At 37.8% G+C, this 22,670-nt stretch overlaps 1 protein-coding gene across 25 annotated transcripts in view; it reads right to left on the reverse strand.

The window, feature by feature from the left end:
- The window catches only part of CAPRIN2 (caprin family member 2), a 48,222-nt gene that overhangs the window by 19,473 nt on the left and 6,079 nt on the right, over positions 1-22,670 (reverse strand). For 24 of the 25 annotated variants that reach the window (XM_047739626.1, XM_047739630.1, XM_047739628.1 and 21 more), the window contains exons 4-9: positions 12,944-13,030; positions 8,000-8,238; positions 6,379-6,461; positions 4,490-4,657; positions 3,313-3,356; positions 1,521-2,198 (exon numbers count right to left, since the gene is read on the reverse strand). In XM_047739626.1, the coding sequence (XP_047595582.1) occupies positions 1,521-2,198; positions 3,313-3,356; positions 4,490-4,657; positions 6,379-6,461; positions 8,000-8,238; positions 12,944-13,030 (1,299 nt within the window). Of the gene's footprint in view, positions 1-1,520; positions 2,199-3,312; positions 3,357-4,489; positions 4,658-6,378; positions 6,462-7,999; positions 8,239-12,943; positions 13,031-14,727; positions 14,747-22,670 lie in introns of those variants that run through there. The other variant, XM_047739638.1, reaches the window with a different exon arrangement.

Raw genomic sequence — 22,670 nt, forward strand, 5'->3', positions numbered from 1 at the left:
AATTAAATGAGTTTCGGCCTTTCCAACAAAGCACTGATTTTAAACATTATTCAACAAATAGCATAATATTCTGGTATGGTAAAGGCTCAGCACTGTAATACCTAATGGAATTTTAAATTAGGGTTTTTATTTTAATTTTTTTAAAGATTTTATTTATTTGACAGAGAGAGAGAGAGATCACAAGTAGGTGGGGAGGCAGGCAGAGAGAGGGGGAAGCAGGTCCCCGCTGAGCACAGAGCCCAATGCAGGGCTCGATTCCAGGACCCTGAGATCATGACCTGAGCCAAAGGCAGAGGCTTAACCCTCTGAGCCACCCAGGCGCCCCTATATTAGGTTTTTTATAACAGCTTTACTAAAATACTAAATTGGTTTCTAAAATAAGTTTCTCAAAATAGTTATCATATCACAATTACTGTTGTGTGATATCTGGTTAATGAAACAAGACTATCAATCTTCTACAGGGTCAGAAAGAAATTAAAATTGATACTAGCATTTTGAAGAAAAGAGGAAGAGAGGCAAGCAAAAGGAGACAACACTAAAATTCTCTTGCCATAAGGTAGGGACAATTTATTTATAAAATTCAATGCTTTGATTTCTCCACATAAATGTTTTTCCTACTGTTAGAGGACCAAAGATTTATCAGAAAGCCTCTGGGTAAAACAACATGGAAGTGCAGGGAACATTACGAGAGAGAGACCAGAGACGGAAAACACTGGGAAGATGAGAAGTTCATATTTCTTAGCAAGAAAGCTTGAAACAACTTTACATTTCAATAGGAGTAAAGACCTTGTAACTGAATAAACTAAATAGCAGTGCATCCAAGGATTATTCATTATAAGTCTTATCTTCCTGAAATGGGTTATTTATCATTAATAGAATAAGGTCTTATATTTGAACTAAATCTCATACTCCAAAATCTAGTTACAGAATACTAAAATCTATAGTTCCCATCTCCAGAAAATTCTCATTTCAAAACAGAAACAAAACTAATTCAGATCCTACCCCACCTTCTGGAATATCTACAACCACAAAACCACCAAAGAATACAGGCTAATCTGAACGATTACAGATGAAAGAGAAACAAAAAAATACAGAAAAGTTTAACTTCTGTCAGAAGAAGTCATCTGTGTGCCAGGCGGAAGATAATGAGTGAAATATAGTTTAAAGAAAAAAAAAAAAAAGGCCCTCATCCTAGGACATGTTTTTATTTTTCTGACTTGTTTGTATTATGATCTTGTCCAAACCATCCACTATTTTTATGTCATACCATGTCATTAAAATTATGGCATTAAACAGTATGTTCTAACTGTGGAAATTTCATCTCAGGTTAGGCTCAAAACACAAACTAGGTCTACTTCCAATTTTCTAGGGAAAACAATAAACTACGCATTAACAAATTAAGTGAAATAATTTATATATTTAACATGGGTCTCAGATTTTTTTTAAGAGGACTAAAAAAGTATTACAAGTTTTTATTTATGCCTACATTGACCAAAGCAGACTGATAAGAACAAACTCACATCTTTGGGTTCTGTATTAAACTTCCTGGGCAGGAGCTGGTCATTTGGTATGAGGCTTGCTGAAGCTACCCCCCAGGACTTTGGAGAAATCTGTGATTGCGGTGTTAAGGGGTGTTTTTGACTCTCAACATTGTTTTCCCAGGATTTTGGATTCTCTGGCTGCCTTGAATCCTGGTCTTCACACACGGTAGTAGTGGTCCATGACTTGGTGATGTCCTGGTCATTCTGCACAGAAGGTGTCCAAGACTTTGGAGGTTGCTTCTTTGGATCCTGTTCTTTCTGCAGCTGAACCGGCCAAGGCTTTGGTGTCTCCTGCTTCTTCTGTTCTTCTTGAATATATCCTGTTTTGGATTTAGGAGCTTCTTGCTTCCATTGGCTAGGAGCTGGCTTGGGTTTGGAGACATCCTGCTTCTTCTGCTCTTCTTGCAGAGTGGACCTGAGTTTTGGATCTTGTTTCCTCGGTTCTAAGGAAACTGCAGGCTTTGATACCTCCTGGTGCTTAACAGAAGGCTCCCAGGATTTGAAGGATTCCTGTTTCTTTTCCTGACCATCTGGTTCAGTAAGCATATCCCAACATTTGGGGAGATTTGGTTTTCTAGCATAATCTGCTTCCCAGGATTGCTCTTCATCTTGTTTGCTTGAATAATCTACTTCTGTCATGTAGCGTCTGTTAAGAAACTAGCAGAGAAAAAAACGTGCTTGAGTCACAAAATTTGTAAAAGACCTTGAGGGGAACACTGAATTCTGTTAGTATTCCTATGTCCATTGGTTTGAGTCACTATGCTAATGGGAAATTTCCGTCCCTATCATACTTGAAAAGACCATCCTACTTTTTTGTCCATTCCTTTTCTCTCAATTAACAGAAATACCACCTTCAGTACTTCAAAAGTAGCAATCTGTACCTGACTCACCTAAAACTAGTAAGAACTATACATCACAGTGCCAAGTTTGCTTGATTCAGGCTCTTTTACCAAGGTTGTTCTGCCTCTGCCAACCTTAGACCACTCTACCCACCTGACTCCCTAAAATGTTAAGGCAGAGGATAGTTCAATTATACACATTTACACTATTTAACCTTAAGTGTTACATTTCCTGAATTACCAGCCTTTTATTTCTATTACATCTCAATTGTACTTTGACTCTGACTCTTCCATTCTTTTCAGCTTCCAAAAATTTTAATGTCACTTCAGAAAGAGAACAAATAGGGACGCCTGGGTGGCTCAGTGGGTTAAAGCCTCTGCCTTCGGCTCAGGTCATGATCCCAGGGTCCTGGGATCGAGCCCCGCATCTGGCTCTCTGCTCAGCAGGGAGCCTGCTTCCTCCTCTCTCTCTCTCTGCCTGCCTCTCTGCCTACTTATGATCTGTCAAATAAATAAATAAAAAATCTTTAAAAAAAAAAAAAAAGAAAGAAAGAGAACAAATATTCAATTACCAATGTGAGTAAATTCTGACAAATGCAAAATCCTACCCATCTTTAAATTCTAACACAAGGGCCAAGCACAGCAGCTAACACTTGAGCAGTTATTGTGCACCAGGCCAAATTCTAAGCAATTTAGAACTGAACTCCTTTAATCCTCACAGTAACATGAGACAGGCATTATTAGTATCCTCATTTTACATATGAGGACAACAGACACAGCTGGGCTTAACATCGTACCCAAAGTCACTAAGCTAAGTAAACTGCAAGCTAGTATTCAAGCTTAAGAAATCTAGTTTCAGAGCCTCAGCTCCTAAACACACTATACAAAAGTCTCAAAAACCAAAATCAGCAAATTACCTTTCAGAAACTTACCTCCTGGGGTTGTATCTCTGGCTGTGCAAGTTCCATAAGAGACTCTGGAAAGATAATACTCCCTTGAGTACTAAATAAACCAAATGTTTTTAGGCTGATTACAACTATAGTCATTCAAGTGACATATTTCAGAAGAGTAAGAGGAAAAGGATAGTACAATGAAATATATTCACAGCAGGAGTAATCCCCACTCTTGCTATGTGGTCTGATAGCTGAAGCTAGTAACTCTCCTTAAAGGCCACTTTTCTAAAGTCAAGTTCCAGCTATAAACTGATTTTTGATTGAAAGTAAGACTATAAAAAAAGAAAGAAAGAAAGAAAGAAAGAAGGAAAGAAAGAAAGAAAGAAAAGAAAGAAAGAAAAAGAAAATAAGGCTATCCTTTCTTATGCACAAATACAACTCCTTTCAAGTTGAGACTATAGCTCCAAGCCATGGGGTAAAAAATTAGTCATCTCAGCTTGAAATACAGGCCTTAAAAGGCCTCTTATAGGCCCTTAAAGGCCTCCTAAAAGCCAGTTTAAGGATAGAAGGTGGTAAGGGAATAGAGACACTAAAGCATCAGACTTAGTGTTAAGAACTAAGAGAAAATAAACATGAGAAATAACGTGAACCGTGCTAGTAGAGGCTACTGGAAACCTGCCCTGGACTACCTACACAGAATTGGAATTTTCTAAATAAATTGAGTCCCAACAAACAAGAACAAAAGTGACACTGATTCAAAGTATCTCTTCCCCCCAGAAAAGTGGAATTTTGAAAAGTTTATCCCCTTCACTGACTTTGGCACTTTTTTTCCAAATATGTTAACTTTATTTCTGTTCTCATTCTACTACCATTCTGGATTCTGCTATGAGCATTTTACACAATTTTAATTTGAATTATCTTACTAACAGTTTAATAAAGAAGTCCATTCAAATTCCATAAAGGCCTAATTTGAACAGTATATTCTCTTATAACAAAGAATAACCTTATGTTTCTGCTAAGGTTCAATCTGTAAATATGGTAATAAAGTGTACAGACATATTCTAAACCTAAGTTTATCCTGCTGTAAGTAGGTATTTCCATGCATACAGAAATTGACAAATCAAAATAAGGCAATCTTTTCACAATGATTTGACTCATTTTGTGTTAAGTATTAAAAATGCAACCACTTTAAAGAATTTCTGAGATCACAACAAACCTGACTCTTTGACAGATTCAGTTTTCAATAACTGTTTTTTCTTCTCTGATTTTATTAGCATTTCTTCCTCCAATGATACTTCTTTTTCCTTAGCATTTTTTGGGACTGGGATACTCTCAAAATAGCCTGAGTTCAGCAATTTAGACAGCAGATCTTTCATGTGTTTGTCTAAGAAAGAGTGATTAAGACTTAGTTATCACATAACCTAACAGTTCATGAAAATTATTTGGACAGAAATCCTAATATAATTTTATCCTAGTTACAGTATGCCATAATATCCTACATTGGGGGAATTCAAAGAACTGGTCAGTACCATGAAGAGTAAATACGCAGTACATCTTTGTTTTATGCTGAACCAAAATAAATTTTAAAGATCAAAATTTCAAAGTTCAGCAAGTCACTTAAGTTTCTCTGGGCCTCCGTTTCCACCATTTGAAATGGGTTTAGTCATTTTAAGTGTACAGTTTTAACAGATACAGCATAGGACGTTACTCCCACCAGAACCAGGATATAAAACATTTTCATCAATTCAAAAGTTCCCTCATGCCCCTTTTATATCAATCCCCTCCACCCACACCCTGGGGAACCACAGACCTGCTATCATTCTAGTTATATCCTTTCTAGAATTCCATATAAATGGAATCATACACTATGTACTCATTTTTTGGTCTGGCTTCTTTCACTCAGCATAATTACGGAGATTCACATCCATGTTGTCGCATGTATCAACATTTCATTCCTTTATTACTGAGCACATTCTACTGTATGGACATACCACATTTTGTTTATCAATTATCAACTGATGTACATCTAGGCTGCATTCAGTCTGGCACTATCATTAATAAAGCTGATACGAACATTCATGTACAAGTACTTATGTGAATGTACGTTTACAATTCTCTTGGGTACTAGGAGTGTAATTGCTTGGTCACATAGTAAGCATTTTATAAGAAACCACCAAACTATGTCCCCCAAAGTTATTCATATCCTTTTGCATTATAACCAAGAAAAAAACTTCTATGATTTAAACTTGGAAGGACTTAGGAATTTTGAATAGTTATACTGCATACTTAGGTATTTTTTAAAAGGAAGCAATCACTAGTAACAAAAATGTTTACTCACTTCTAGCATTTTCATTATCCTAAGCTAGTACACAAAACTATGTACTTCGGGGTGCCCAGGTGGCTTAGACATTAAGCGTCTGCCTCAGCTCAGGTCATGATCCCAGCTGGGATGGAGCCCAGCATCGGGCTCTCTGCGCAGCAGGAAGCCAGTTTCTCCCTCCCCACTCTCCCTGCTTGTGTTCCCTCTCTCTTTGTCTCTCTGTCAAATAAATAAAATCTTAAAAAAAAAACAAACAAACAAACCTATGTACTTCATGTCTATTTGTACTTGGTCATTTGGCCAAAGTCTATTCGGAAGCCAAAAGGACTCTTTCTCTCTAGATCATTTCCAGATCGATAGACAACAATGTTTCAATATACCATGTACCCATACCATTCATATTTTCTTAGATCTGGTAGATAAGCCTTACCATTAACAATGTGTGGATTTAAGACTCCTAAATAGAAAAGGTACTACCATGCGGAGAACTGAACCCCAAAATGGTTAAACCAGTATGAGTCCTTAGCTCTTGTTCCCAAATCATAGTGACTTGCCACTTCAAAGCTCTACTTAGATTCCATTCTAGTGAGTGTAATTACACAATAGCTGCTTTTAAGAGAACTAAACAGAGATCATTCTCCAAATGAAGGAAGTATTGCCTGACATGTAAATTCTAATGGACTGACAGTTTCAGCCCTCAATATCAAAACAAACAACAAAACAGCCCTAAACTTCGAAACAAAGTCTAGTATTTACTGCATAAGTCCAGAGAAGAGAAAACTCACATGTCGTTCCTACCACTGCTTTCTCACTACCTTCCAAAAGGTCCCAAAAGTACAAGGATGACTGCTCCATCTGGTCTTCAACACTGACAAGGAAAAACAGCAGAAGCACAAAGTAGCTTTAAAGATACATACATATATATATATACACATATATATGGAGCAATACAATTTATACAGTATAGCTCATCAACAGTCAAGATATTCAATGTTAATTTTGTCTTTTTACTCTCTCAAAATGAAAAAGTTCAAATTTTATAGAAGATGACTAAATACCCAGTGAGGGATTTCAGATGTAAATATTTTCCCTTAAAACAAAATATTTTACCAAATAGAACTATTAAGGAATAGACAAAGCAGAGTTTAAGGCTGTCAGTGCAGTGTCATTAATTATCAACCATACATCCTAGATGAAAGAACAGTGGAATGGCAATACTAAGAGCTACATTTGACTTTAAAGACAGCATTTTAGGGGCGCCTTGGTGGCTCAGTGGGTTAAAGCCTCTGTTTTGGGCTCAGGTCATGATCTCAGGGTCCTGGGATCGAGCCCTGCATCAGGCTCTCTGCTCAGCAGGGAGCCTGCTTCCCCCTCTCCCTCTCTGCCTGCCTCTCTGCCTACTTGTGGTCTCTGTCAAATAAGTAAATAAAATCTGAAAAAAAAAATAAAAAATAAAGACAGCAGTTTATTTTCCAAATTATATTTCACTTACACATATTAAAGTAAGCCACTCTCCCTAAATCCATTAAAGTGAAGAGAAGAAAACAACCAAATAGATAAAGATGATGGATTAGACGATCAGAATGGAAATAAAAAAATATATATATGGCTATATATAGGTTAAAATTAAGTTTTATTGAGTTTTTTTCCCCCGATACAGGACTGATTTCCAAAAACAACTGAAATCTGACTGTGCTTTCGCATGGCCAAGAGACACAACAGGGGAAGGACCTGTATCTAACAAAGCAGAAGCACAGAGATCTATTCATTAGCTGATTTCCTCCATCAAACCAGAAACAGCAAATGGATAACTATAGGGGGAAAAATTGGGTAGCCTCAATTTGCTGACTTTGTCTCTTAAATTATCAGATTTGTTTCTCAGTACTTATTCACTGAATAAGACAACCACCAAATAATTCTCACTTTGAAAGTTTAATGATACTGGCCAAGTTAAATTCCATTTACCTCCACTTAAGTACAGCAGTAATAAGAAGGCAGACTCTCAGGTAATACAAGAGCCAAATTAATTACAAAAAAAAATAAAAAACTTTAAGTATAACACATAATCAGTCTTCTAATTAATACTTGTACAGAGGCAAACTTGTATCATTTTTTAAATCAAAGTTACAATTGAAAAAGCATGTTAGTGAGATCATTCAAACTGACTTTCCTTCTAGCCTATCAATATCAACCCTGTCACAGTCTGGTCCAGCCAATGTTTCCCAGGGTAAATGAAATGAATATTTTCTTAATTTCTCTCTCTCGATCTCTCTATACACATATACTATAATACAAACGTAATTATCTGTATGCATATATATTTATAAATACTACAAATATAAAAAATTTAAAAATAGGCTAAAATATTGTATGTTTTCTTTTAGGAAAATATTTTCATTAGCTTACCTCAGACTTTCATTTCTTTCAGGGCAGGTCAGTTTTGAAAATTTAATGAGGTAGTCAAGTTCTTTTAAAGGCAAATACACTGCACCATTCAAGCCCCCTTTGAAATCCTTCTGTACATGTTCCTGTGTCAGGTTCTGTAATACATACTGAACTTGAAGTATAGTACGAAGTTTTTTCTTCTCAGCCTCAAGCTTTAGCATGTGCTCCCTTCTCTGGGCCTTCTTCTGAGCTTTAAGTAGCTGTTAAAACAAAATGCTCATTAAAGTTGACAACTCTCTACCACCCCATATTAGCAGTTCACAGTCCACAAAAGTCTAATTCCAAAGGGTTGAGATCAGATGATAAATGTCATACACACACACACACACACACACACACACACACACAGTGAAACTGACAGGTTCATTTAACCCCTTTCCTTTTCAGTTGAGGAAGGGACAGAGTATTTATTAAGGTGGTATGCCTCGGGTAACCAGAGCTGAGAATGTCCAAACACCTCCAAACTCCAGGTTGTATTTAGTACCTCTGACACCACCATGATAAGAAACAAAGTACTTATCGTTGATACGCACAATAATCCCAAAATTTAACTTTTCCCTATTTATGTATATCAAACCTTTTTTAGGCCTAGGATTGTAAGAAAATGCTTTGGTTTTCAAGTTTTGGGTGTTTTTAAATTTCTCATTCTAGGAAAATATTTCAACGAAATGGTCAATCTTCAACAATCTGAAGGTAACTAGCCAAAGCATAAGGAACTGAAAACCAAACAGAAATAAAATGTCTTACAAGCATAACGCTAAAACATCCACACCAAATAGATTTTAGGTTAAACTGAGGTATTTTCATAATAGTTCATCAGTCTGGATGGAGCTGTATTTTTCATTATTTAGCTAACCAAACATATACGGTCAGTTAGCAGAACATAAATTTTCCATCAAATATGTATGCAGACTGAGCAGCACTGAGTCTATACTCTAAAGCTCAGAACCATAATCCCTTAAAGTCTGATATAACACATGGGCCCCAGAAGTCACTTCCCATTTATAAACTACCAATTAATAAAAAGTATCATCTATTTCCAGTAAGAAACCTAGAAAGTCTTTTCTCCCCATTTGTTCCTCTAATTGTAGTATTTCCATCATACTGGATATTTTTCCAAGTTATGAAGATTAAGAGAACAAACAAAAATCTAAAAGAACATTTTGCCTATACACAGATTAAAGTACTTTGATATATCATATTTAAAACTCTACAGAAGACATGTTCATAAATCCTAACAGATTAAGATGGGAGGAAACCTCCAGGGAAAGATTCATTATGGCATTATTAATTCCTTTCTAGGGGGTATGAAAGTCACTTAATAAATTTAACTTGTGCTACTACCAAGGACAAGAGACAGTAAGTGAAGGTAAAATTCTGAGAATGAGAAATGGACTGGTTGGGGTTATGTGGGCTAGGATATTTTCAGGATGGCAAAGGCTCAGAAACGCTTTTTCCAAGACCTCAATATGGACTTACCCCAATAACATTTACCACAACTACAGGATTCCCAATTTCTGCTTGAGAGAAGGAAAGAGAATAGAGGTGGCAATTCTAGTTCTCCAAGACAGTGGGATTCTTCTGGGACAATTTCATGATGGTACAAGGAAAAGCAACTGACACAGAGGGCATCTTCAAGTTTATATCCTATGATTACCTCAGAACTCTTCTTAGCCATTCCCTAGGCTATAGTAAATGTTCTTACAGGCTCAGGATACCCTGAACTTCCCCTATCAAAGTACCTATTACATTAAATGGTTACCTTTTATTTAGATGTATCTCCATTAGGTTTCAGATCTGTGATGACAGGGACTATATCTCTGTTGTTTACCAATATGTATCAATAGTGCATAGCAGGGAGCCTGACAGATGACAGGACCTCATATATTTATTGAATCAATCAAGTGCCAAGAAAGTATGTTGTTTCCTACACCATAATCAGGAAACTACGGACAACAGACTATTTCTCCTTATCTCTATAGAAACTAAGAAATCAGGATACATTTTCTTCTCTTCTTTCAGCTGAGGACTGATTTGTAAAGAAGGAAGATGACATGAAGTAAACCACTATCAACAAATCATATGGAATAATAAAATTTATCTTCTGATTCCTCTTAGAATGATAAATCTCCACCAATGGACAGAGCTCATGTCATGAAGACAGATACAGCTGGGAAGAAAAGAAAGGCTTCCAAATTTAGTTTGAAGGGATAGAAAATGTTATACACTGCAAAACTGACTCCCATAAAAAGAGATATGACAAAAGAAAAACTCTAGTAAAAGGGAAGTCCAAAAATTACTATGCTGGAAGGTAACTGGCAAGCAGCTTTAAGGCATGTTCCAATGTACTTTAACACCTCACCTAAAGTGAAAGTAAACCCACAGTATAAATGAGAAAAAAAAATAACCTAATGGTTATCAATATAATTTGGTGAACTGGTAACTACCTCTAGACAAGAGCAGTGGAAGAACATGTATATAGAAAGAACACGGTACTTAAGAGCAAAAAATAGGGCCCTATACTCACTCTATCGTTAACTGGCAATATGATTTTTTCCTTTTGTTCTGAGCATCACATTTCTTATCTATAAAATGGCACTATAATGTATCTATTTCCTAGGTTGCTAAAAAAAATCAAGTGAACTTATATTAAGTACCTGGTACATGGGAAGTGTTTTTAAAAAAATTTTAAATCTAAAAATTTTAAAAACCACCATACTTTGAAAAAATAAACACCTAAATAAAAAACTAAAATTATCAAATAACTTCAAGTAAAGAGAGGTAATAGAAAATTTTAAGTATTACAAAAGTAAACTTCCAAACATCCAACCAGAGGAAAGAGATCAAATATTTACTTATAGTGAAGTGGGTCAAAACTAAATAAACCTAACATGGGAGGAGTAATCATACATGTATAAGAAAAAACTTGATTTAAAAGTAGTATCTAGGGGTGCCTGAGTGGCTCAGTGGGTTAAAACCTCTGCCTTTGGCTCAGGTCATGGTCTCAGGGTCCTGGGATCAAGCTGCACATCGGGCTCTCTGCTCAGCGGGGAGCCTGCTTCTCTATCAATCTGTCTAATCTCTATCAAATTAAATAAATAAAAATCTTTAAAAAAATAAAAATAAAAGTAGTATCTAAAATAGCCTACAAATATTTAAGTAACTGTGGAATTCACAGAAAGTACTAAAATTAAGTGATAAATGAGTAAACTTGAGTTAAAATACACTATGGTTGGCACCATAGTATCACCTTAGACTTTTTTTAATTTATTTTTTATTTTTTTATCTTTTTTTTTTAAAGATTTTATTTGAGAGAGAGAGAGAATGAGATCGAGAGAGCGAGCACGAGAATGGAAGGGTCAAAAGGAGAAGCAGATTCCCTGCTGAACAGAGAGCCTGATGCGGGACTGGATCCCAGGACTCCAGGATCATGACCTGAGCCAAAGGCAGTCAGTCACTTAACCAACTGAGCCAGGTAGGCGCCCATTAGACTTTTTTTTAAAGTAGGGTCCTCCCCCAATGTGGGGCTTGAACTCACCACCCTATGATCAAGTCAGAGGCTCTTTTCAACTGAGCCACCTATGTGCCCCAAACTTAAACTTGCATTAACAGAATTATCCAGAAAACAGAACGTAATGGCTCTGTATCCGGCTACTTCACATTTACACACTACCTTCTGAAAGTTAAGTCAAACATCCAAAGAAAGCAAGGATATTACAAGGACTGAGATGGTAGATGTCTTCAGCCTAGAAATTATTATGTTAGCTTTTTTTATTTTGGAGGTTTTGTTGATGCCAGAGGATAAAAAAGAGAATTTTAGTTCACCACACAAGAAGAAAATATCCAGGGGCACCCAGGTGGCTCTGTCAGTTAAGCATCTGACTTCAGCTCAGGTCATGACCTCAGGGTCCTGGGATCCAGCCCTGCATTAAGCTCTGCACTCTTCCAGGAATCTGCTTATTTCTCTCCCTGCTCGTATTGTCTCTGTCTCTCAAAATAAATACAATAGCCTACAAATATTTAAGTAACTGTGGAATTCAGAGGAAGTACTATCTTAGGAAGTATGCTCCCCACCCCAGAAATGAATTTACAAAAAAAAATTTCCTTAATTGTTAAAACATGATCTCTAAAAGGCCTTTTAATACAATTCTAAAGCAGCTTAGAATACTTAATTAATGAATGCTTAAGTCTTCATATTAATTACTAACTAAATCTGTCAGAGATAAAAATTTCTCTGCCAACTGCCAACACAAAGAATATAACAAGCTGTGAAACCAGACTTAACTCTAACAACAATCACAATCTTCCTGGTAATAACTATCATGGTCTCAAGAAAAAGTTTACCAATTATGTTTCCTAATATATTAAATAATGCTAAACTTATAAGCCTATGCTACATAAATTTATAAACCTATATTCTAAAATCTCTTCCATAGAACTGACTGGGTGGCTCAGTTGGCTAACTCCTGACTTCAGCTCAGGTCATGATCTCAAGCCTGTTTATATTATCTCTCTTCCTCTGCCCCTCCCTCTCCCTCTTACCTTTCTAAAAAAATAAATGAATAAAAATTAAAAAGGACTGCTTAAAAAAATAAATAAAATCTTGCTCATAAATGTATTCATTAAATAGCTGTTATTACCCTTCTCAATGGTTGCCATAACACCACAGTGAATACACATTTAGAGAACTAATACTTTATTCATGGTATCTCATATTCAGATACCATTTGTGTTTTCCTGAGATTCCAGAAATCTGGAAACAGTAATTCTTCATTAGCTATTGTCAATCCCAATAAAATATCAGCAGGAATTAGATGGATGATAACTGAACATCCTTAATGGACACTAATATTTTCCTTAAGATCAATAAAGTGGTTTCAGAAAAAGCAAAGAAAACATACTCACATCTTGGCTCAGTCCAGAAAAGGTTTTCTGAAGTTCCTTGGCAAATTCTAAGTTATGTAGTACTTCTTCATATTTTTCTACCGCTTCCTACCAAATAGGATAAGAAAACATCAATTCTGTTAACTTCTAAGTACCAATATGTCAGAATCTAAGTGTTCCTATAAAAATAATAGAGAAGACTTAAAACTTTATGAACTAGCCATTTACTATACATACTCAAAAAAGCAGGAAGGAGATAGAGCATTTAATAGAAGTTATATAAAGTTAAATTTAAAAATTCAGTTTTTAGGGGTGCCTATGTGGCTCCATCAGTTAAGTGTCTGACTCTTGGTTTTGGCTCAGGTCATGGCCTCAGGGTTGTCAGACTGAGCCCCTGCTTGAGATTCTCTCTCCCTCTCTGCCCCTCACCCCCTCCGAATAAAGAATCTAAAAATTAAATATAAAAATTCAATTTTTAAAAAGATTTTATCCATTTATTTGACAGAGAGAGAGAAAGCACAAGCAGATGGAACATGCAGAGGGACAGGGAGAAGCAGATTCCCTGCTGAGCAGAGATCCTTGACACGGGGCTTGACCCTAGGACCGTGGAATCACAACCTGAGCCAAAGGCAGAGGCTTAACTGACCGAGCTACCCAGGTGCCCTAAAAATTCAATTTTTATACTAGAAATCTGAGCTATAATAACAGAGCTGAAGCTGAGTTCCTATCTATAAGGTATAAAGTCACAGAGACCTGTTGTTCTTAGGAGCAATAAGCCAACAGAATTCCTGTCAATATTGATTCACTACTCAAATACAGTACGTAAGAAGCATAGTGAGGATCACACAGATGAATAAGCAACTTCAAAAAATCGGAGGCGCCTGGGTGGCTCAGTCAGTTGATCATCCAATTCTCAGTTTTGGCTCAGGTCATGATCTCACGGGTCATGGGATTAAGCCCCATGTTGGGCTCCATGCTCAACAGAGAATCTGCTTGAAGATTCTCTTCCTCTACCCGTTGCTAAATGCAGGCACTCTCCCTCTCAAATAGTTTCCAAAAAAAAAGGAAATTTATACTATGGTAGAAAAGATTTGTAAACAATTACCTGTAACAGACAAAACTAAGTACTGTAACAGAAATATTGTAAATTTAAGGGTTTTTTTAAGACTTCATAGATGAGGGGCGCCTGGGTGGCTCAGTGGGTTAAGCCGCTGCCTTCGGCTCGGGTCATGATCTCAGGGTCCTGGGATCGAGTCCCACATCGGGCTCTCTGCTCGGCAGGGAGCCTGCTTCCCTCTCTCTCTCTGCCTGCCTCTCTGTCTGCTTGTGATCTCTCTCTGTCAAATAAATAAAAATAAAAAATAAATAAAGACTTCATAGATGAACAAAAAAAGATTTCACTGGTGAACAAAGTTGGTAATTAGAAAAAGTGTAGATTTTTTAATGGGACTTTAACTGAAATCTATATGGAAGAACAATAATATGAAACAGAAGAAGATAGAGAAATTGTCCAGCCACATAAAAGATATTTTAAGGGCGCCTGGGTGGCTCAGTCATTAAGTGTCTGGCTTCGGCTCAGGTCATGGTCCCAGGGTCCTGGGACTGAATTCCACATTGGGCTCCCTACTCAGCAGGAAGCCTTCTCCCCCTCCCCTCCCCTACTTGTGTTCCCTCTCTCACAGTGTCTCTGTCAAATAAATAAATAAAATCTTTAAAAAAAATTTTTTAAAGTCTTCATAAATACAGTATTCCACTTATAGCTATCTACCCAAAAGAAATGAAAACATTTGTCCACATAGACTTACATGCAAATTTGTATAGCAGCATATTCCTGATGTCCCCAAATAAAAACAATCCAAATATCCAGCAACTGGTAAACGGATAAACAAAATGTGGTATGACCATTCAAAGGAACACTCGTCAGCAATAAGAAGAAACTAATTACTGATACATGCTATACCAAAGGTGAACCTCAAAAACAATGCTAAGTCAAAAAAACCATGTGGGAAAGACTATCTTATAGAAAGATCCAGAAAAGAAACTTAGAGTTAGAAAGCAAGTAAGGACACAAAAAGGAACTTGGAGGGTTACAAAAGTGTTTGAAAACTGGACTGTCATGAAGTTGCATACTCTACAAATTTACTAGAAATCATTCACATACACAATTAAAATGGGTTAATTTTATGTACGTGATACTTCAAAAACCTGTTTTAACATAGTCTGATAATACTAAATCTTTTAAGATTTTATTTATTTATTTGACAGAGAGAGGGAGCATGAGCAGAGGGGAGGAACAAGGGGAGAGGGAGAAGCAGACTCCCCACTGAGCAGGGAGCCCCCGCGCCCCCACCCCGGGGCTCATCCCAGGGTCCCATCCCAGGGCCCTGGGATCATGACCCAAGCCAAATGCAGATGCTTAACCAAATGAATCACCCAGGTGCCCTGATCTTTACAAAGATACAGAACAGTAAGAACTCCTATGATAATACCAGTATTAGCATAAATTAGTAAAATCATTTTGGAAGAGTATGGCATTTTTATGTTATGAAGTGAACTACGGGCATACCCTGCAGTCCATGACAGGTATATAACCTGAAAAAACCTTGCCCTTGTGTCTCAGTAACAAGTGTTAAGATTGCTCAAAGTAGAAGATGGTCTACTTACAAAAGTACTACTGAGTAAAGCAATTTAATTACTTTCATTAATATAAAAATCCTAAACTTAATGAATGAAGAAGGCAAACTGCAGAACATATAATAAGGTAACATTTATTAAAAGATACAAAAGGGTGCCTGGGTGGCTCAGTCATTAGGCGTCTGCCTTCCGCTCAGGTCATGTCCCAAGGTCCTGGGATCGAGTCCCACATCAGGCTCCTTACTCAGCGGGAAGCCCGCTTTTCCCTCTCCCACTCCCCCTGCTCGTGTCCCCTCTCTCGCTCTCTCTCTGTGTCAAATAAATCAACTCTTTAAAAAATAAATAAGTAAATAAAAGATAGAAGAGAGCAATTCTGACAGATTTCAGGGCAACAAACAAGTGCTATTAAAATAGACCAAGGAGGGGTGCCTGGGTGGCTCAGTGGGTTAAGGCTCTGCCTTTGGCTCAGGTCATGATCTCAGGGTCCTGGGATTGAGCCCCGCATCCAGCTCTTTGCTCAGCGGAGAACCTGCTTCTCTCTCTCTCTGCCTGCCTCTCTGCCTACTTGTGATCTTTCTCTGTCAAATAAATAAATAAAATCTTTAAAAATAAATAAATAAACCAAGGAAATGGTGGTAGAGAATTTAGAGTCAGGCTACAGCAAAGATAAAGGACTGGAAGGAGCCTCAGCGGTGCTGGTAACGTACTGCTGGAGTTGAGTGGTGGATTCTGATGCCTGCTTTATGGTGCAATATAACCTACATGCAGCACTTTGTTGGGATCATGTTTCATAATAAAAACAATGAAGAAGCGTTTCAACTACTGAGCCAAGAATGCACAGACAACACAATCAGTATACATCCCTCAGAGGTATGTTAAAACCAGAAGGGAATACACTCCCCGCACCCCCCCCCCGCAATATTTATCCCAAATGGTATTAACTTTGATTCAAGAAAAGAAGCATCACATAGAACTATCTCAACTTTCCATTATCCAATGTGGATCCATCCTTTCTTCCTCCCTTTCCTTGTTTACTGGAGGAGATATCCTTCTACCTGTGCCCTGGATCCTTTTCACTTATGCTTTCATAAGAAATCTTACTCGGTGATTCCCGTTTAAAAATCTTTGAGTTTTTCCCTCTCAGCTGATGCTTAAGCCAGCATTTTAAAAAGTTCAAGTCTCCCCCCAGCTTAAATTAGAAAAATAAAAAGTGCCTTTTTGGCAACCACCTCCTTCCAGTCCCAGAAAAATTTCAAAAACGTCTACACAGTCCATTTCCTCTTCAGCCCTAATCAACCTGGACTCTGTTTCCACCATTCTACCAGAATTGTCTTGGCCGAAATCAGCAATGCCAATATCACCTTTCAAACCCCACTCATCTTTTATAGCTCTTGTTTTGGTTTACTTCTCAGAACACTTCAAGATGAAGGCATCCTCTGGCTTTACAAACATCTGTTTTTAATAACACTACACTTCCATTCTTCTCCCATTTCTCCAGCTATTTACCAGTAATTTTTCTATTACCTTCTCTCACCTCAGTCACCTCAGTTTTTAGCATTTATGAAATAAACAGGACCTACATCAGAGAGATGTTGGGCAACTCAAATGATTTCATAATTTATAAATCACTCAAAATGATGCCTGACCCCTAAGGTAAGTTCACTAGAAGTATTTTTAGCCTTTATTATTCAAACATCAAGTATCAATAATCCTAGGCTCTTTTCCTTTCTATATTCTCACTCAAGACAGTCTCATCTTTTCTCATGGTTTTAATTAGCAGCTATACAGATGACAAATCTGTAGACTAAACTCTGTGCTCCAGGGCACCTGGGTGGCTCAGTTGTTAAGTGTCTGCCTTCGGCTCAGGTCATGAGCCCAGGGTCCTGGGGATCCAGCCCTGCTCACCGGGAAGCCTGCTTTTCCCTCTCCCACTCCCCCTGCTTGAGTTCACTCTCTCACAGTGTCTCTGTCATAAATAAATAAAATCTTTAAAAAAAAAAATCCTCTGTGCTTCAGACCTGTATCTTAAATACTACACATCAACCCTTAATGTTTCACAGGCACATTAAAATCAACCGTCCAAAACTGAGCTCTTTATCCTAGCCTCCCAGTGTTTCTAGGCCAGTGTTCTTCTCCCCCAGTGCTTCCAGGCCCAACAAATGGTTTTTGCCATCCACCCAAGTGTTCAAGCCAGAAACCCAGAAACCATTCTTGGCTCTTCCCTCTACTCCTGCATCCTGTCACCAAGCTATGTTAATTCTACCTCTCAAATCCAGCTACTTTACTCAAACCCCTCTGCTGCTGCCTTGGTACCAGCAAGATACCTATAGCCTCAGACCCAGACTATAGTCAACCTTTATCTGGTGTCCTTACACCCATACTTACCAACTCTAAACCATTACTCATGCTACAAAGTTATTTTCTTTAATTATAAATCTGTAGTCATGCTCTGCTTAAAACCTATCCATATCATTTCTGATAGCCTTAAGAAAAAGCACAAAGTCTTTAAATGGCGAACAAAGATGTGCATGTGGCTTCCCCCCTCTAACTACATTACTCTATCCATATCGCCTTTCTTTCCAGTTTCCTAGAAAGGCTCTTTGTAAGAACATTCTCTTCCTACTCAGGCCCTCAACACACGCTGACGTCCACCTAGCCTGCTCTTCCTCCTTTCCCATTTTAATTTGCTAAGTCCTATTGACTTTTTAGGTATTAACTAAAGCACTTCTTTCTCAAGGAAGCTGTCCTCAATTCTCCAAACTAGGTTAGATTCCTCATTATAATCCATTATCACTCTGTACTTCACCCTAGCATCCATCACATTTGAATTTACTTATTCCCCACCTCTCTTTTCCAGCACACTATATCCATGAAGTCAAGGATCACATTTGCGCCTTAGGTTATATCCCTCACATTAAGCACAAAACCTCCCAGCAAAATACTTAATGTATTATTGCTGAAATAATAAAATGAAGTTCAGAACAGGATTATAGCCTGAAATATGCTGAAGATTCTAAACAGAATTTTAAAAATTTTGAACAGAATTATATTCTGAGACTTTGGTTTCCAAACCAAAAAAAGAGAAGGACACTAGTGGGAACAGGACTGGTGAACTGAAAAGGAAGGTCTCAAGACAAGGATATTAATTAGGAAGGCTACATAACATTCGGGTGGTGTGCCTGGACTAGGCCAGTTGCTGTGGGACTACAAAGCAGAAGAGATTCCATATTATTTAATGAGTTTTGCATTATGCAGTAAATTTAACACAGGGTCAGAGTTTAGCAACTAGAGATGAGAAACAAACCCTAATTCTTTACAAATAAAAACTTCAATGAAGCTGAAAGTGCCCCTTGCTATTTGCTCACTCACTCACTTGAATCTCACTTCTCCATTTCAAATCCAGGCTGAAACAAAATAGACATTAAAGTTGTTAAGTAGGACTCTAAAAAACCTCATTAAGACAATCTTCTCAGGGCGCCTGGGTGGCTCTGCCTTTGGCTCCGGTCATGGTATCAGGGTCCTGGGATCGAGCCCCACATTGGGCTCTCTGCTCTGCGGGGAGCCTGCTCCCCACCCCACCCCACCCCCTGCCTGCCTCTCGGCCTACTTGTGATCTCTTGTCTGTCAAATGAATAAATAAAATCTTATTAAAAAAAAAAAAATCTTCTTACTAGGTGCCTGGTGGCTCAGTCAGTTAAACCCGGACCTTCAGCTCAGGTCATGATCCCATGGTCAGGGATTGAGACCCACAGGCAGCTCCTTGCTCAGCAGGGAGTCAGCTTCTGCCCCTCCCCCCTGCTCAAGCACTGCTGCCCACGCCAGCTCCCTCTCCTGGTCTTAAATAAATACAATCTTAAAAACACAATCTTCTCACTGTTTCAAAGGAAAAATCTAGGTTTATGCTAAAAATCTGAATGAAATCTTTTTAGTCTTTAGCTTAGTCTTGACAGGTTACTTCAAAATTACTACCAAAAAAATGTTGTAACAGCCATGCAGATCACAGACAGCTTTATTTACAATATTAAAAACATATATTGGGTTAAAGAAGAAATACAAATTGAAATTAAAAATTTCTAGCCTATAATACTGAAAATACAGTATCCAACTTATAGCTGAAGCAATGCTTGAAGGAAAATTCCCAGCCTTAAATGCAGGCCAATGGGGGAATAAGGGAAACAAAGGAATTAAGCACTCAATTCAAAGTTAGAAAATGAAACAAATAAACCAAAAAAAAGCAGAAAGATAAAAGGAGTAGAAGAGAAAAACTAAACCCAGACTCCAGCTTTAAAAAAACAAAAAACTAGCTAACTTAAAACAGAACCACACAAAACTAGAAATAAACAGAAAGTACCATAGACTTATACCAAAAATTACTTTGCCCCAAACTGTGCAAAAAAAAATTTTTTAATTGGATGAAATAAGTGATTTCCAAAGAAAAGTTTTGAGAAGTTGACTCCAAAAAAAAGAAAAAAGCTTATCAATTTCAAAAAAAAAAAAAAAAGAGAGAGAATTAGAGAATATTTTCAAATATCTCCCACCCAGAAAAAGAACCAGACTTAGAGTTTCAAAGAACAATTCAATCCTTAAAGACAACTTATCATGGAAACACTGACATGGTATTAAAAAAGGAAATAGTGGATGAACAGCCGGAGCAGGGCAGACTTTTAGAGCAGTGAAACTACTTTACATAATATTGTAATGGTGGATACATGCCATTATACATTTGTCAAAAATCCACAGGACGTACAAAACTATGAGCTAAACCCTAACGTAAACTATGGACTTGAGATGTGTCAATTTAAGTTCAATTACAACATACGTTACTACTCTCGTAAGGAATGTTGATGGCAGAGGAGGCAGTGCACATATGGTGGGATCAATGGCTGTAACTCTAACTTTCTGTTCAGGGTTGCTTAACTACTCAAAAAATAGTCTATTAAAAAAAAAAGGAAAGGGCAAGAATAAAGTCCCCAAAAGCATCTATAGCTAAGCCAAATTGTATAGAAAATGGAGGAAAAGAAGGAGGCAAGGATTGCTTGCTTATCGAGACAAAGTCTGGACAGATACATAATCTACTAGGGATCATTACAATAGTTCCCCCTTATCCACCAGGGATGTGTTCCAAGACCCCAACAGATGCCTGAAACCAGACAGTACTGAACCTTATATATTTTTTAAATTTATTTATTTATTTATTTATTTATTTGACAGAGAGATCAGAAGTAGGCAGAGAGGCAGGTGGGGGTGGGTAGCAGGCTCCCTGCTGAGCAGAGAGCCCAATGAGCCACCCAGGCCCTCCAGTATTGAATCTCACATATACTTTTTCTTTCCCTATACATACATTCCTACAGTGAAATTTATAAATCAGGCACAGTAAAAATTAACAATAAAATAGGACAATTATAACAATATACAGTAACAAGGGATGCCTGGGTGGCTCAGTCAGTTAAGCAACTGCCTTCAGCTCAGATTATGATCCTGGAGTCCCAGGATCAAGTCCCACATCCGGCTCTGTGCTCAGTGGTGAGTCTACTTTTCCCTCCGCCCTTCCCCCCTGCTCATGCTTGCACACACACTCACAAGTAAATAGAATCTTCTAAAAAATAGATAAAAAAAAATTTCCTAATTTCTGAACTATGTGAATTATTACCAACTTTAAAACTTAGTTAATAAAGGAATTTGTGATCAATTAAATAAGATCAAGATATCCACTAATCTATTTGACAAAACTGGGAGTTGGGAACCTTATCTAAGGGATATGATCATAACTCTGAGCCCAATACTTCATGTTCATCCTTTTGCACGTGCTGATGCATATACCGTTTGCTGCCCATCGTGAAACCCTGGAGCCAAACCACAAGCTCCTGGACCGGCCCCTAGATATGTTCTAACTGCCACACAGCTCACTGCCCCATTTCAGCGGGAAGCAGCCAGAGGGGTCATGGTCCCATTCCCTAACACACAGTGAAGGTTACTATTTCAGGGAGAGGATCAGTGAGGGACAGGTGAGGCTAGGTAGGGAGAGATACAGAGGGGGCTATGTGATCAGGCTCAATGAAACCCTTAAATATGGAGGTGTGGAGAAACCAGAAGTAAGGAGACAAATGTGACCACCCTGCCCTAGGTGTGTGGGTGGGTGTCTATGATAATCACCTGTAACCAACAAAGAATAATCAGCCCCTAAAAAGGAAGTAAGCCATTGAAGGTGTTACCAACAGAGGTGTTAAAAGGCTTTAAGTTCCTGGGTTAGCTTTCCATATAGAAGACCAATCCTAAAGGCACACACATTTGGCAACCCTGTTGGGACCCCTCTCACTTAGAGCTTTTTCTCTATTTTCATTTAATAAACTTCTATCACTTTACTCACACACACACACACACACACACAAAATGAAACAAAAACTTAGAACTTTTTAATTAAATACTACACTACTGATGGTAGTTTTCTGAGGAGTCAGATTACAAATTTTTCTTCTTCCCATTTATCCACATTTTCTAAATTTCTACCTCAAATATACATTGCTTGTATGAGATATTAGTTCTCAAAAGTACTGCAAACTGTATGCTTAATTATCTCTAAAAACCTAACATTCAATCATTTTATATTTAGTAAATCTAGACATAATAAGTATTTTACATGTCTACTTTATGCTCTAAACTATCCTAAGTACTAGGAAAACAGCAACAAACAGAATCTCTACGTTAATGGACCTATATTTTCAGAGAAAGAGAAACAAAATAAACTTTACAGTTGGTGAGAGAAGCAAGGCAGGGCGCCTGGGTGGCTCAGTCAGGTAAGCATCTGACTCCTGATTTTGAGTCAGGTCATGATCTCAAGGTCATGGGATGGAGCCCAGAGTAGGATCTACACTCAGTGCAGGGTCTGCTTGAGTCTCTCTCCTCCTTTCCCGCTGTCCCTCCCCCCACTCTAACACTCATTTTCTCTCTCTCAAATAAACAATCTTAAAAAAACAAAGTGCTAATGAGTCTGAATGGGGGAACGGAGGTATTGTGCTGTCAGGACAAGCCTTACTGAGATGACCTTCAAACAAAAAGGTAAAGGAGGTGAAAACTGAGCCACTTAGACATCTGGGGAAAAAGCACTAGGAACAGC

The sequence above is a fragment of the Lutra lutra genome, chromosome 8 (genome assembly GCF_902655055.1).
Source record: "Lutra lutra chromosome 8, mLutLut1.2, whole genome shotgun sequence".
Classification (NCBI taxonomy): domain Eukaryota; kingdom Metazoa; phylum Chordata; class Mammalia; order Carnivora; family Mustelidae; genus Lutra; species Lutra lutra.